The sequence below is a fragment of the Tribolium madens genome, unplaced genomic scaffold (assembly GCF_015345945.1).
Source record: "Tribolium madens isolate multiple individuals breed KSU strain unplaced genomic scaffold, Tmad_KSU_1.1 Scaffold_19;HRSCAF=116;Tcas5.2_LG9, whole genome shotgun sequence".
In the NCBI taxonomy this organism is placed as follows: Eukaryota; Metazoa; Arthropoda; class Insecta; order Coleoptera; family Tenebrionidae; genus Tribolium; species Tribolium madens.
In genome coordinates, this window is record NW_025400983.1 from 17117351 (window position 1) to 17132809 (window position 15459).

Consider the following 15459-nt stretch of genomic DNA (forward strand, 5'->3'; position numbering starts at 1 on the left):
GAAAACTACGGCATCCGGGGACCTGCATATAATTGGCTGGAGTCATATTTAGGTGGTCGTACGCAAAAGGTAATGATAAAAAACAGCAGAGGTGAGTTTTTGTCATCTGAAAAGGAAGTGACTCTGGGGGTGCCACAGGGTAGTATTCTGGGGCCTTTATTGTTTATAGTGTACATCAATGACTTGATATACAATTTGGAAGGGGGCGATATGAGTCTCGTAAATTATGCGGATGACACCAGTATACTATTTTGTGGGGAAAATATCCATGATGCAATCAAAAAAATGAAACTGCTCTTTCCACAATTACAGAATTGGTTTAACTGTAACAACCTTCGACTTAATGCTGATAAAACCAAATGTATTTCATTTCAACACAAAAAGGCGGATACATCAAAAAAGGAATCGTTGAACAATTTTGGTTTCTTCTCTAAATTAGATCCTAATACGAATTTTCTCGGCCTAGTACTTGATCAGAACCTGTCGTGGGAACAACACATTTCTAAGATATCAGCAAAACTAAGTAGTATTTGCTACATGTTAAAAGAACTTAAAAAAGTTGTGGGTTGYGATACATTGATGWCTGTATACTATGCACATTTCTTTTCCATAATGAAATATGGCATACTTTTCTGGGGTTTATCTTGTAGTAGCAGTCAAGTGTTTAAGTTACAAAAAAGGGCACTAAGAATTATTGCAAATATAGGATATTTAGATTCCTGTAGGGGTATTTTTAAGCATCTTGATCTTTTGACATTTTGGAGTTTATACGTATATGAATGTCTGTGCTTTGTTCATCAACATAAATATTTATTTAGAAAAAATTTGCAATTGGATATACACTCTACTCGCAAAATGGAAATGTATCGATATCCGTTGCATAATTTATATTTATTTATAGAAAAAAGCTGCTTTTACCAGTGTTTAAAACTTTACAACTGTTTGCCGTTTACCTATCATAACTTACCATCCCACGTATTTGGATGGATGGTTAGAGCTAAACTTGTTGAAGCAGAGTTATATGACATTGAAGATTGTACGAAAGATATCTTTTGACGAATACCAAACACCTTGTAGTGTCACTGATATTAATAAAGTTATTTATTTATTTTATTTTTATTTATAAATTCAGATGTTGTCAAAATTGTAACTTTTATGAATCTTGTGTGCCTGTTTGCTCTTTGAAAGCACTATAATTGAACACCTGAGGACAGACATCATTACCACCTAAGGTCTAAAGACAGTGCTAATAACTTTGATAGAAACACACCGCAAGTAAGTACAATTTCGTGGACAAAAATGAGAATCTTGCTACAAAAACTTGAAGAAAAAGGAAAAAGATACAAGTAGGTATTATGATGATTGGCAATAAATTTTGTGTCATTTATTAAAATGAGCTCAAAGTTGATGCATTTTTTAAATGCTTCTTCACTTTAGTTTCAAAATTGTTACTTTTTCAACTCGTTCCTCAAAAACGATGCACAATACACTAATTTAATTGCGTTCTTTCCGAGGTTCTTTCTCATTCATGTTTATTTTGTATTCTTGTCAATTTTTACTAAAAATTGAGAATGTTTAGCAAACCTGCATTACAAATTGCGTCTACATTTTAACGGGTTCTTGTTCTAACTTCCTGCTTGCGAACTATTCGTTTTCAAATTTCTAAAAACTGTTAGCGGTACCGAATTTGTTCCTTTTTTGGTGTTTCGTCTCAAAATTTTCTTAGACGATTTTTTGTGTTGACGTTTAATGACATTGTTTTCAAATTAATTCAAAAAACCAAAACTGCCAACTTCTTTTATTAAAATTATCATGAATGAATTTACTAGTGGTGCCAACGTTAAGACTGTTTGGCATTTCCATTAAAAAAAAATAGACTTTAATAGAAATGGCGGGCTAAGTGCTGCCAACTTTGAGATAAATTAAATGGCCACTATGAACTGTCCGCGACTTTAAGTGTTTTTTAATAATTATTTAGTAAAAGTACAAAAATGTTGCCAATAAAAGCCACAAATAACATTAAACAGAATTGCAATTCAGTATACAGCTTCTTTGTTTTTTTTTCTAATAGCCTGTAGCAAAAAAACTTGCAAAATAATTTTTCCAACAGAAATAAATAGAATCAAAGTGCAAAACTGAAACTTTCATAACTTCGAAATTTTTATAGATACAATTTTTTTAACATTATTTCCATGTTCCTGGTATCTCTTACATGGCATTTTTCTCAGGGGCGCGAGTTCTGGCGTATCCTGTATGTATATGTTTTATTATAAATATCTATACAAAGTATATGTTTTCAAGAAAGCAAAACAAAGTCGCCAAAAATATTCAAGTCACTTAAAATCTCCTTATGAAGAGAATGTTTAGAAAATTCAGGTAGATAAGGGTGGCATGTGTGTACCTACCCACAGGGTGCTGCAATTCGGATGTCCGAATAGGGAATCTCCCAAACTAAGAGGTTTAGTCAAAAACGAGTGATACATTCTGAAGCCCATTTTTTGAAAAAATATTATTGGTTAAAACGGAATCCCGCTATTGTCTTTTGTTTTCAACTTATAGACAAAAGTTGACATTTTAGCGAAATCTAGAAAAATTCACATCTTCGATATTATAGAAGATACGGATTTGAAATAAAGACACTTTTTTACGTAGAATTTTTTAATGAAGTTAACAATTTTTTTCAGTTATTTATTTACCCGTAATAAAAAACTTGTATTTTTTTAAATGGGAATCATAGATGGCTTTGACATTTTTAAAAACTTTGCTTTTTTATCTAAAAATTATACAGGGTTGCTAAAAAGTATGGATACAGTTAAATATTATAAAAACTATTTATTGAAACTTATAGAAATTTGGTATACGCTTAAAAGTAATTAAATTACATCGCCTCATATTTTTCACTTCTATCGCCATTTGTTCTGTGAATACAAGGTTAACTTGATTTTTTTTTATGTGAAGAAGGGTCAAATTTAATATTTTTATTACCTTATTAAAAGAAAAAATTATCGAACTAATTAAATTTTGAAAAATGTATTTTTTTTAGCCTTGAAAATGTTGTTTTTATCTATCGTTAGCTCTTTGCCGCCTGAACTTTGACCAAAAATAGGTAAACTGTTTTCCAAATTTCAACGTACTCTGGTAAACCGTTCTGAAAATATTTAGCTGTATCCGTACTTTTTAGCGGAATTGTTGTTATTTGTAACATTGGATACTTGCGAATAAAACAGTACACAAAGCTTGAAGGCTTCATTATAGCTTCACGTTTTAACTGATCTTGAGTTTCTTGAGCTTCGAAAATGATGAAAAAAATTCTTAAATTTGTATGTTCCACATTTTATTAAGTTATCTTTTTTATATTTACATTGAAATTTAGTATGACTTAATTAAATTAGTTTATTTGGATATCAAACTTTAATAGGTACTACACTTTCCTGTAAAAAAATATCAATTTATAAAAGCTCCAATTCTTTATTTATGTCATCAGCAAGTTCGATTTGTTCAATTATTGTGAAATGATCTCCTTTCAAATTCATTATTTGAACTTTTTCTTCGCAAAATTGCGATAAATCGTAATCTTCTTTCATATTCCCAACCATTGGAACTTCAGGTTTGTAAAGTCTAATCCCTGATTTAATCTTCTTCGTCTGTAATTGATATTCACGAACTGATTTGTACCGATTATGGAAAGTGATAAAAACTTGGTTATCGATTTTTTCTTGTTTAAACAATTCTGTTGGTACCAACGTTTTTGCCGTTTCAATCCGTTCATTAAAGTTCGAACAACTCAACAACTTGACTCGGTTTTTATTTAAAAGTTCCATTGGTAGAAAATTAGCTAAAATAGTGTATATTATAAACGTTTCAAATTCAGTTTCGGTATTTCCGGAAAGGTGTTGTAAAATTGAGGCTTTTAGGTATTTAGGAGCACCATCAATTGCAAAAATTTGCCCGAAACAATTTTCCTCTTCGAGTAAAATGACAAGTTCTAAGGCGACAAGCACTCCGAAAGAATACGCGACAAAAGTGAAGTCTTTTTTATCCTTTAACAAACTTTTCACATGCTTAAAGATTACAAAACAGTTAGGGGAAATGATAATGAAAGAATTTACCGGTAGGATTTTAAGTGCAGTTTCTTGGATCGAGTTCTCTGGATTTTTAAACGAATATTGCAAACCAAAAACATGTGCTTTCAGTTTTTGGCTTAATGGTTCCACTAACTTAATTGCACCTTCAATTCCGGGTAAAACGAAAATAGTAGGGGCCTCCTCCTTTTCGTTTACCAAGCTTTGGAGTTTTATGGAAGATTCATCGTCAGAAGAGCTGTCTGGTAGAAACTGGAAGAGAGTTTTTGTGCCTTGTTCCAATTTTTTGGTTTGTGTTTTCGATTCTTTCTGGTTTTGAAGTTCGATTAGTCTGTGAAACTTTATATTTATTGCCGTTGGAAAAAATTATTACTTACTTTTCAACAGTCATATTTCTTAAGTCTTTCGGTGGAATAAAAATGTCGAAATCTTTTTCTAGTGTTTGTAAAATTTCATTTCCTAACATCGAATCCATTCCAAGTTCGGTTAAACTTGCTTGTTGGTTTACTTTTTTAATGTCTTTTATGCCTAAAATGTTACAAACTGCATCAACTGGAGTTTCACCCCCGATTCTTTTATCGCGTTTTTCTGCCACAACCATTGACGATACTATTGCATTTTCTTGGTTTAATAATCTATCCAAGACATTGAGGCAACTGGAAATTTTCTGTTGGAGGGTTCCCCCAATCACCAATTCCTTATTATCTGTTTGCATTTTGGCAACTAAACCGACCTAAAATTTAATTTAGAGAAACTCAATAAGCAAGAAATGCTTACGTCTCCGATGGCTCCCCATTGGATGGCCAAGGCGGGAAAACCTTCAAGTTTCCGTTTTTCGCAAATTCGTTCCATGATCGAGTTGGCCATGCCGTAATTAGTTTGTCCAAAGTTTCCTCGTCCGCACGAAACGGAAGAAAATACTACAAAAAATCTCAAATTTGGACACATATCTCGCGAAACTTTGTCCAAATATTTCGTGGCGAAAGCTTTTGGTGTTAAGGAAATCTTGAAAGATTCCTCAGTTTGATTTTCAAATAATTCGTCCTTTAAGACAACCGCCAAGTTGAAAATGGCGTCAACAGGACCCAATTTTGACGCTTCTTCAATTAAATTGACACAATCTTCTTTGGAAGAAATTGTGATTGTGGAAATTTGAACACGAGCGCCGTAAGATTGCCAAATTCTAGATTGAAATTAATTGATTACGTAATTTTGGATTTTTAAGTCAATTACTTGACTCGTTGAGTTTGATAACCGGTTTGGATCCCAATCCTGGAAGTCAATAATAGGTTTCGAGCACCTCTCAAGACTAACCAATCGGCCAATTCTAACCCAAAACCTCCTAAACCACCAAGAATAATATAACATTTTTTTGGGTCAGCCCAGAATCTATAAATTACTAATAAAAATAAACTTTCTGAAAACCAGCTTACTGTGGCAAACACTGAATTAAATTTTCTTTCGATTCTTCTTGATTTTCGCTTCTTATTTTCACTAAAACTTTACCAATGTGTTTCCCAGTAGTCATATATCTAAAACCAGATTCGACTTTGTCGCTTTCAAAAACCACTCTTGGAAGTGGTTTTACATATCCGCRTTCAATACCGTTATACAGTTCTTTGTAAAGTTTTAATTTAGCTTCCGGTGGTGCTTTATACATAACATCTAACATAACCCCATGGTAGCTTGCATTTTTTTTTAACAAAAATAATTCAAGCGAATTATTATTAATTAAATCAAATTTTCCAATTTCTAAAAATGTGCCACCTTTCGCCAAACATCGTATAGAAGTTTTCAATTTTTCCTCAGCCAAAGAATTCAATACCACATCAACTCCACGACCTTGAGTCACTTTCAAAATCATTTCCTTGAACGAAGTGTCTCTCGAATTTCCAATCTGATTTTCTACAAACATACAAATTAAATCAAAATTAAATAATAAATCGTAACAAGTACCTGGAATTTGTGGAAAATGTATTTTGAGAAAATCGCGTTTTTCTTGAGTACCAACTGTCACAAAAATGTTGCATTGATAGGCAAGTGCTATGTTTATAGCAGCAAGACCCACACCACCAGTACCGGAATGAATCAGAATTGAACTACCGGGTTTTAAATTGGAACGCTGAAAATTTTTGTTACTTCGAAAACACAAACTTTTTTAATTAAGTACCACTAAAAGACCGCAAATAACAGTTGAGTAAACCATAGGTACGGTTGCTGCATCTTCTAAAGACCAGTCATCAGGCACTGGCCAAGTTAGATAAGGGTCAGAATCAATCAAAGTTGAAAAAGCTCTATTAGGTATCATTCCCATAACACGTTGACCACTAAATATGTAAAAATTAAAAGTTGATTTAATTTTTTGTTGAAACTCAAACCTTAATGTTTGACCACTAAACTCAACTCCTTCAATACTTTCTTGATTTATTCGATCCATTATTAGAGTTATCCGAGCTGAGGCGGTCAAAACATCTTTAAAATTAATAGCACAATAATTAGTCTATAACAAATACAATTTTGATCAAAATCATAAAATTGTAACAACTTACTATAACCAAATTTGGATTATTATCCTTAAGAGATAAAGGACCTTCAACCCATTTTAATGTGGAGAGGTCACCTCTTGAAATACAAGTGACAAAAGAGTGTTCACTAAAATGATTTGTCGGACTTTCCAGATGTAAATGTCGGTAAGTCCCCCATTCTCCATTTTTGTAAACATTGAAAGCCATGTTTTTTCTAACTTGTTGAACATAGAAGCCATTTTCAAAATCAATTTCTGGGGCTTGATCCATTATAAAGACACACTTAATTTTTTTTCCTCCCGGCTCTCTTCGTATACAATTTACAAAACCTAAAATCCCTTCAGTTTCGCGATTTTGACAAAATACAATTATCTCATCATCATTTTTCAAAGCTTGTTTCAATTGTGACATCCATTCGAATTGATTTGAACTGAATTCAATCATTTCCTTCTTACTTGACTCACTTTTCCGGAAAAGTATCAGTTTTTCATTTTCTGTGCAATGTTGAGTCAAAATTGTAATTTTCTCCAAATTTTCTGGCACATAAGACAAATCTTCACGACTTAAAACAAATCCATTGGGACTCAAAGCGGCCCAAACTTGATTAAGGAGCGTTGGTCTTTGTAACAGTTTTGAAGCAACAATCAAGAGAAGATTACTAGAAGGGAGAAGTGCGTTTGGTTCTATTTTCACACCAGGAATTTCTTCAATTTGGTTTGTGGTCGAAATTAACAAATTTGGTTGTATCAAAGGCACGTCTTCGAGAGCATTAAAAACCAAAGGCATCACTAACGAATCAAATGAAAACTCGTCGATAATTTCTAACGCTGTGAAATTTTTGTCGAGTGATTCTTCGAGAATTATTTGAGTGTTAATTCGAACTGATTGATTTAAATTGGTTTTAAAGTCATTAGGTATAAAAATATTGGTTTCCAGGACCGGTTCGAGAGTCGCTTTACGACGGGAAATGGGTCTTGCATGTAAACCACGAATTTCAATTCCTCCAGATCTAGAAAAATAACTAAATACGGGAAAAATCAAGATTAGAATTTACTTGACAAGATTAATATTTTTGTAAGAATTGACCAGTAGATGATTTTCTTCGCTTTTTGTAACAAATTGCAAATGTTTGAATGGATCAATTGAAATCGTATCAATCCCAATAGGAACGAATAAGAGTCTCGAATCCAACTCAAGTAATTTCATTTGAAGCATTTTATCCATAAAAGTGACCCAATTATTCTCCCATCGAATTAGTCCAGCTCCAGCATCATCATTACATTTGACAATTCCTTTAAATAAGCCACTGTAATTGTATCCTCTCAAATGCAACTCTTTATAAACTTCGTATTCGTCTAAAATCTCTTTCGAATAATTTTTCATTTCCAATTCCGGCAAATTTATAAAATTGATTTCATTAGGAGTATAAACACGTCCTGTGGCAACTAGATTCTCATTTTCAGTAATTTCAAAAACCCCACTTGTCTTTTGTATCGAAACAGAAAATGATATGTAATCAGTTTTGGAGACTGTCGTAGCTCTCACAAATTTACAATTTTCGAAAACAATAGGAAGATGAATCGGACGTACGTCTTTCTTTTTTGCTATTAATTCCCAAAGTATATTTAAATATCCGATTGCTGGAAATAAATTACGACCATCGATCACATGTCCGGACAAATAAATATTATCTTCAGCCAATCTCACATTATATTGCATATTTGACCATTGGGCAAGTTTTAAAAGAGGGTCAACTTTCCAATTTTTAAAATGATGCCATTTTATCAAGGGTGCAATCATGGGTGTATTCCTACCAACTGGAAACACCACTTTTGGGTATAAAATATCCAGTTGAAGGTTGTATCCTTCTTCGTATAGTTTACCCAAAATTTCTAAAAATGTATTTTGATTTTTTAAGAGTATTTGGTTGGAATCTGTAAGGTTTAGAACGATGAATTTTTTTGAAAGTGTGTTCAAACTTTGAATTTTCGGGGAGTTTCTTCCATGTCTAGCTTTTTGCGGATTCGTGAGAATTTGATTCAAGTCATTTTCAAAAATTTCCTTAAGCGTTTGAAGAATTACTTCCTTAAGTGTCAAATTTTGGTCGAGGTAATCACAGGTTAGTTTTCCTGTCAAGTTGGTGAAAATCCCAATCGGATCAAGGCCTACTTCTTTTAGAGTGTCAACAATTCCAATTTGTACTGCAACGCCTCCTAAAATCCCTTCATTGTTTTTTTGTTTCGGTTTTTGGATTGTATCAAAGATATTTAAGTTGTAGTCACTCAAAATTACATTAATTCTACAAAGACAAGAATAAAGCATTTATATTTAATTTATGTAGGTACCAACCGATGCATCGAATTTTGAAAACTGGGAAATTGTAAAAAGTACTGCCCTATTATTTGGTACGACTTGTCGAAACAACCAAAATTCACGTAAAACGGCGATTTCTGGTCCAAATTTCGGCTAATTGATGTTACAAGAGTACCATCTTTCGTAACAACTGAATACCCTCGGTATAAATGATTCCTAAATTGTTTCTTGAAAATTTGGTGCAATAAACCAACAAATTCGCAACTTAGTGGTATCAAAAAATTTAAAATCTCCTTCACACATTCTTGACTTCTGCCACTTATACAAACCAATCTTGGGATATTATCTTCAAATCGCGTTTTCTTCTCCGAAACCCTTTCAAGTATGAGATGGCAGTTGGTACCACCGAAACCAAAATTACTAACACTCATTATGACATCCGTACTTTCAAATGGGGTTACTTCTGTTACGACCTTCATTCTTCCTTCCTCCAGAGCATTCATTCCAGTTTTAATAGTTTTGAAATTGATATTGGGGGTGATGAAGTCGTCTTCCATGGCTAGGAGTACTCTGATAAGGGCTCCCATACCTGAAGCCGGTTCTGCATGACCAATACTCGACTTCACACTTCCAATATAAAGTGGTTTTGCTTTGCTTCGTTTTTCACATATGGCATTAGCTACAGCTTGGACTTCTTCCAAATCGCCCACTTTTGTAGCAGTACCATGGAGCTCCATATAAATTAACCGTGATGGGTCAATGCCACTTTCATAGTACATTTCTTTGAGGAGTTTACTTTGCGTTTCAGATGAAGGGAAGAAGAGACCTGCGTTTTTGAAGCCATCATGGTTCATTTTCGAATGAACAATCTTCAAAAACAATAAAAAAATAACTCACAGCGGTGTAAGTATCAAATTAGCGACTAGACTGCTATCAAAACTCGATATAGTTGGGGTTTACTACTCACTTTTGCATAAATCCGTCGGGCACATTTCGACTTTTGGAGAAAAACACAAGCAATTGTTTCACCGCGGACATAACCATCGGCATCTTGATCGAACACTTTGCAACGTCCTTCTTTGCTCAAAACTCCAAAGCTTAAAATTAAACGCAATTAAATAAAATTAAAGTTTTTAAAGTAGTACCGAGCAAATTGTAAGGTGACTTGTGAGAATATTGTTAAATGACAGCCACCAACTAAGGCATTATCGCATTGTCCACTTCTTATAGCTTTAAGGGCATGATCTAAGGCATTAAGTGAGCTACTACAAGCAGTGTCGACAACATAACTCGGTCCTTTGAGTTTCAAAAAATAACTGACTCTTCTTGGAACAAACGATCGCTCATAACTGAGAATTATTACAAAAAATTAACAAAAAACAAATAAAAGTTACCCAGTAATTGCAAAAGCCTGTGGTTGGTCAGTACTTCTTAATGTTGCACATTCGGCATCCGACCCGGAGTACGCCACAAAAACCCCTGTTTTTGTTCCTTCTAACTCTTCAGGATGCAGTCCTGCATCTAGGATTGCTTCTAAACTTACTTCCAGAAACATTCGAACAGTGGGATCCATATTTTGGCATTGCCTTAAATGAATCCCAAAAAATCCCAAATCAAATTTGGTTAAATCAGGAAGGAGTCCTCCAGTTGGGGGAATTTCTCTATGTTTCGTAAGCCACCGTGTTTCAATTTCCGAAAGCATTGACTTCTTGTTGACTAGATTGTCCCGGAATTCTTTCACGTTTGGGGATTTGGGAAAATGTCCCGAAATTCCTAAACATTAAAATTATTAGTAGATGTTTGAAGAGGATTGGTTGTACCTGTGATGACAATATCTTCGCCAGGAGGCGGCGTGGAAAGCCATCGACCGAATTGGAAGCTCTCGTCTTGCATTATTACAAAGATTAACAGACAATTTCAAACATGAGTTTATATAGACCCAAGTGTCTTTTTTAAATTCTTTTGTGTGTGGCCCCTGACCTAAATAAAATTTAGTTTTCAAGGATAGTATAATTTTTTCCAGTTATTCCACATGTTGAATTAATATTCTAAGACACACACAAATATTCGTATAATTATGCTCAATCTTAATAACTAATTGTTTGGTGTGGTCACACATTCTACTTAATTCCATTAAAAATTATTAAAAGATTAAAGTATCCACCGTAATTATTAAATGCAAATTTGATTATAAGAATCTATTAACTACAGTAAAACCTCTCACGACGGGAAATCTTTAATTGTCCGTTGTGAAGAGGTGTGCCTTAATGGGTAGTGTGCAAAATTAATAAAAAAATTGAACAGTCTTTTATTCAAAATAACTAAATATAATAACAAAAATATAAAAATTAAGAAATTAAAAGTAGGTTAGGTACAAAAAAATTAGAAAAAAACATTTTTATTTGAAATGTTTTTGAAGTTCATTACTTTAACTAACAAGTTTTTCTTGGGGTTATTCTGTATTCTGCAACTCATTAATGTAATCCTTGAATCTTATATAAAAGTTTATTTAAAAAACAGTTTAAATTTACTGATAAAACTAAAACTACCTATTCATTTATATTATTTATTATTGAATTGAGTAAGTAGGTGGTAATACAACAAAAACATTTAACTGTATACTGCTGTTTGCATTTTTGAGGAGCAAATGGCAGCTCCATTTTATTTTACAAATTACATTGTGAGATCGGCTCCAGTAGTGTTCGTACCTTCTTTAGAGTAGACTTTAGTACCTGATTTAGGGTAAACCCCTCTGTCGGTAGGAGGTAAATTTATATGACATTTATGGTCCGCGTCCGATGATCAGAGTGTCCGTTGTAGAGAGGATTTTTTCCATTTCGTTCCTATATATTAGTTAGGTTTCTACAAAAATGTCCGTTATCAATATTACTTACTTACAATATTACTACTACAGTAGTCATCAATTGAAATTCAGATTATTATTATAGCTATATAATATACATACAGAGTATATATATAGTTTTTTAAAAAAGTCAATAGAATTTCAGATTAGTTAACTTGTTTTGCAAAAGCAAAATTTGCAATTCAGAAATTAAAAATTATATTTCCTGACCTGAGAACCAAAAGGTTCTGACAATTTATTAATTTTTTATCGTATCATCATCTATTAAGTTCGTTTAATGTTACACATTTATTGAGACCAATAATAAAGGAGGTAGTGACGATTTTCGGTACTTACTTTCCCAGTCAGAAAACATGGATAGAATTGTTCGGTTAGTAATTTTCATGTATATKKRGGGGGGGGGGGGGTTCCTATGGGATGAGGCGGAAACTGCGTCAGAACATACGAATACACTGCCCTTTTTTTTAGTGATAAAAATAGTTCTAACAGCTTAAAATACAATCTGACTAATGTGGAACGTCCTCAGAGCCATGCCAGACTCGAATAATGATCGTCAGGCGCGCTAAATTCGGCACGTTCGATTTTACAGGTGATTAGTGTTATTCGTACAGCCGATGATTTTGAAGATGTCACGCTAATAAACGGAGCCTGGCATTTGGGATCACTGTCTATCCATCCCGACCGCAACATCCTTAACCATACCGTAAACTTGAGGACACGAAAGAATTTTACTTTTTACCTTGAATATCGTACAATTGCGTAAAATTTGATTTGATTATGTTTTTAGTAAGAAATCACTTTGTTTACGAAAACCATAGCCGATGAAATTAATTCTAATGAATGTGATGTCATTTAATTCATACAATGAACCGAATTAAAATTTGATTGTCCTTAAAAACTGATTTGACCATTGAATTTGTATTTTTTTTTGTTAGAATTTTTTTGTTTACAAATTAAATTCTTCGATGTGTGTTTTAAAGATATTACCTCTTTTGGTATTTCATTGTAATGATTATAAGTAATAAAAAAATTATTTATATTTACAAAAAAATTGTATACGAAATTTATATTACTAATATTGGGAAAATCCAACAAGGGTTGCACCTCGGTGTGCTAACCTTTATATTGTTATTGGGAGCTTATTTCTTCAACAGGAAATGGAATAAATTAATTGTGGCAATTTTGGATTTTGGCAATGCGAATTAAATAACATTTTCATTAAAATTAGTTTTATTGGTCATGGTTCATGAAAGTGAGTTTTAAATTTGCTAGCAAAATTATCAAATCTTTTAAGTAGTTGTTTTAGACGTAAAAACTAACATTTTATGTTTTATTGGGTGTCAAAATTTACAACCCTTAAATGATTTATAACTGTGGTTGGAGTACCGATGCGAATGCCCAGGTTACAATACAAATGAAATGGCATCACATTCATTAGAATTTAAGATAATAATTATCCTTTACATGAAGCAATTATGATCGAAGATTGGTTTGTCGACTATCTTGAGCTCTAATTATTAAGTTGGCCTGTGAGCCATTCCACGAGAAAAGTAAACCACATTGGAAAAAATTAACAGAATCTAATCTAAGCCACCTTTGCATCTGCTGTCTTACTTCTAATCCTAATCATTTAACGTATTTTATTACAACAGACTTTGATTTGACCAGAGATTTAATATACATATCCAAAGCCTCTGGATTTGACAGATATTTTGTCCCTAGATCCTGGTGATTTTTAACACTACTAAAATCACCAACTGGACAAAAATAAATCCTCCATTTCTAGGAGGCAAGCCCCTCATTTCATAACTTTATTCACCATTCACAGAGTAACAAAATTTAATGAATGATATTTTCCTTTTAGTTAGTTGTCAATACAAGGATTCATAATTTAATTACAAAAAAAACATTTTTACATTGGCTCCCTCTGCAGAGAAAACTATTGAACTACAACAGGCCACATTTTCCAAACGTTATATTCAAATAATGGCGGTCTTTGTACTATTTTTTCTTCAATCAGTTTAAAGTAATTATGTACTATAATGTAGCATATAGTAAAGGAGTTGTTATATAACTACATGAAGAAGTTTGTATTACTTTATATTTTTCTTCTTCTTGGATCTTCTTGGTATGGAAACGATGAACAAAAACACGATTAGCCTGTGCTATTAAAATAAAAGTTTGGTGTGACGGGCTAATCGTGTTTTTGTTCATACTTTATATTTGAAATTTTATTAAACAACATTTAATCTAAAAGGAGAATAAATATTTCAAATAAATTTTTAATCATTAAAAACTACACTAATCTCTTTCTTATTATTTTTATAATCTGTATCTGTCAAAAATTTCAATAAAAAATTAAAATAAAAAAAAATCTGAATGAATTACTCAAACGATGTTTTGACGTTTCAGTAACGCGCCCTTAAGTGAAATTAAGTAAATTAAACGTTCTATTTTAAGTGTCAAGCAGTTTCAGTATCATTGTCACAATTTTAATTTTAATATTACTTATTGTTTCCGTACATGCAGCGGTATTTCATTTATTTAAGAATACTCCATTATAATCAAGTAGGTGCTTGTCATGGTCAGTATAGTAGTATTCTTTTAATTTTTCCCGTTTATCGTAAAACTGTCAAATAACACAATCCCATGCGCTACTAGTTTTGTCTTCGTTGTTACTATGCGAATGAGTGAGACAAAATGCAAACGGTCAAGCGTAGCGCAAAATAGGAGGGACTACCAGTCGTTCTCAAACTATGAGACGCCACTAAGCTATAATTTGTTATTATTATTATTTTTTTTTTTAATAAATTAATATGTGTTTTTTATGTTTCCAAGCAAAACTAAATGTTAACAGTCTGTTTATTTTATTAAACATCCATCATTAATTGTTAATTTCTCTTGCTGTATTTTTTAACCTATTGAGAATCACTGTTATGTTTTGGTTGAGTGGACTAGATAGGCATGCTGAAGTTTGTTGTCTCTTTTATAGGACCTAAGTGCGAGAAAGACAACATACCACTGGTGTGACCAGAGAGCGGCATAACGTTTATCTTACTTGCTCTTACCTACTTACTTGAAGAGCAAGAGAGACAACAAAGTTTTATGACATTCGGGTAAAATTAAAAGAACAGTATTTGAAGCGATCATTTTTAGATTTTTTTTCTAACTGATTTATATGAACAAAAACACGATTAGCCCGTCACACCAAACTTTTATTTTAATAGCACAACGCGTTTCGACCACAAAGTGGTCATCCTCAGGTGAGAATAAAACTAACTAATTTAACAATGGTAATGCCTTATATACTAATTTTCCGACTTTCACTTTCCCTACCCCCAACTAACGAGTAGAGGGGAGAAAAGGGAATGGGGCCGTTGTCTGAATTCATGAGACAATTTATAACCTTACCTTATACTCCCTCAATCACAAGAGGTTTGAGTAAAATTTTCAAAAATCTTGACTACCAAGTTGTTTACAACTCTGGTAGAAGTCTCAAAAGTTTTCTTGGTAATCCTAAAGATAAAGTAGGACCATTAGAAAAATCGGGGATTTATGAAATTAATTGTAAAGATTGTGAACAAAAATATATTGGGCAAACACGTCGTTCAGTTAACACTAGGTTTAAAGAACACATAGCTCATTTAAGATATAACAGATTTGAAAAATCAAGTGT

At 32.7% G+C, this 15459-nt stretch overlaps 1 protein-coding gene across 1 annotated transcript; it reads right to left on the reverse strand.

Annotated features, from left to right (window-relative positions):
• Positions 1-3299: 3299 nt before the first annotated feature.
• LOC123015557 (fatty acid synthase-like) lies at positions 3300-11142 on the reverse strand. Its single transcript, XM_044415341.1, has 16 exons — positions 10741-11142; positions 10315-10693; positions 10066-10269; positions 9888-10017; positions 8957-9789; positions 7662-8906; positions 6632-7616; positions 6461-6582; positions 6253-6409; positions 6039-6204; positions 5516-5987; positions 5316-5471; positions 4860-5265; positions 4460-4815; positions 4110-4413; positions 3300-4061 (listed from the first exon to the last, which is right to left on the reverse strand). Exons 1-16 carry the CDS (start codon positions 10811-10813, stop codon positions 3450-3452), a joined length of 6600 nt encoding a protein of 2199 aa, XP_044271276.1. The 5' UTR covers positions 10814-11142; the 3' UTR covers positions 3300-3449.
• Between the last annotated feature and the right edge of the window lie 4317 nt (positions 11143-15459).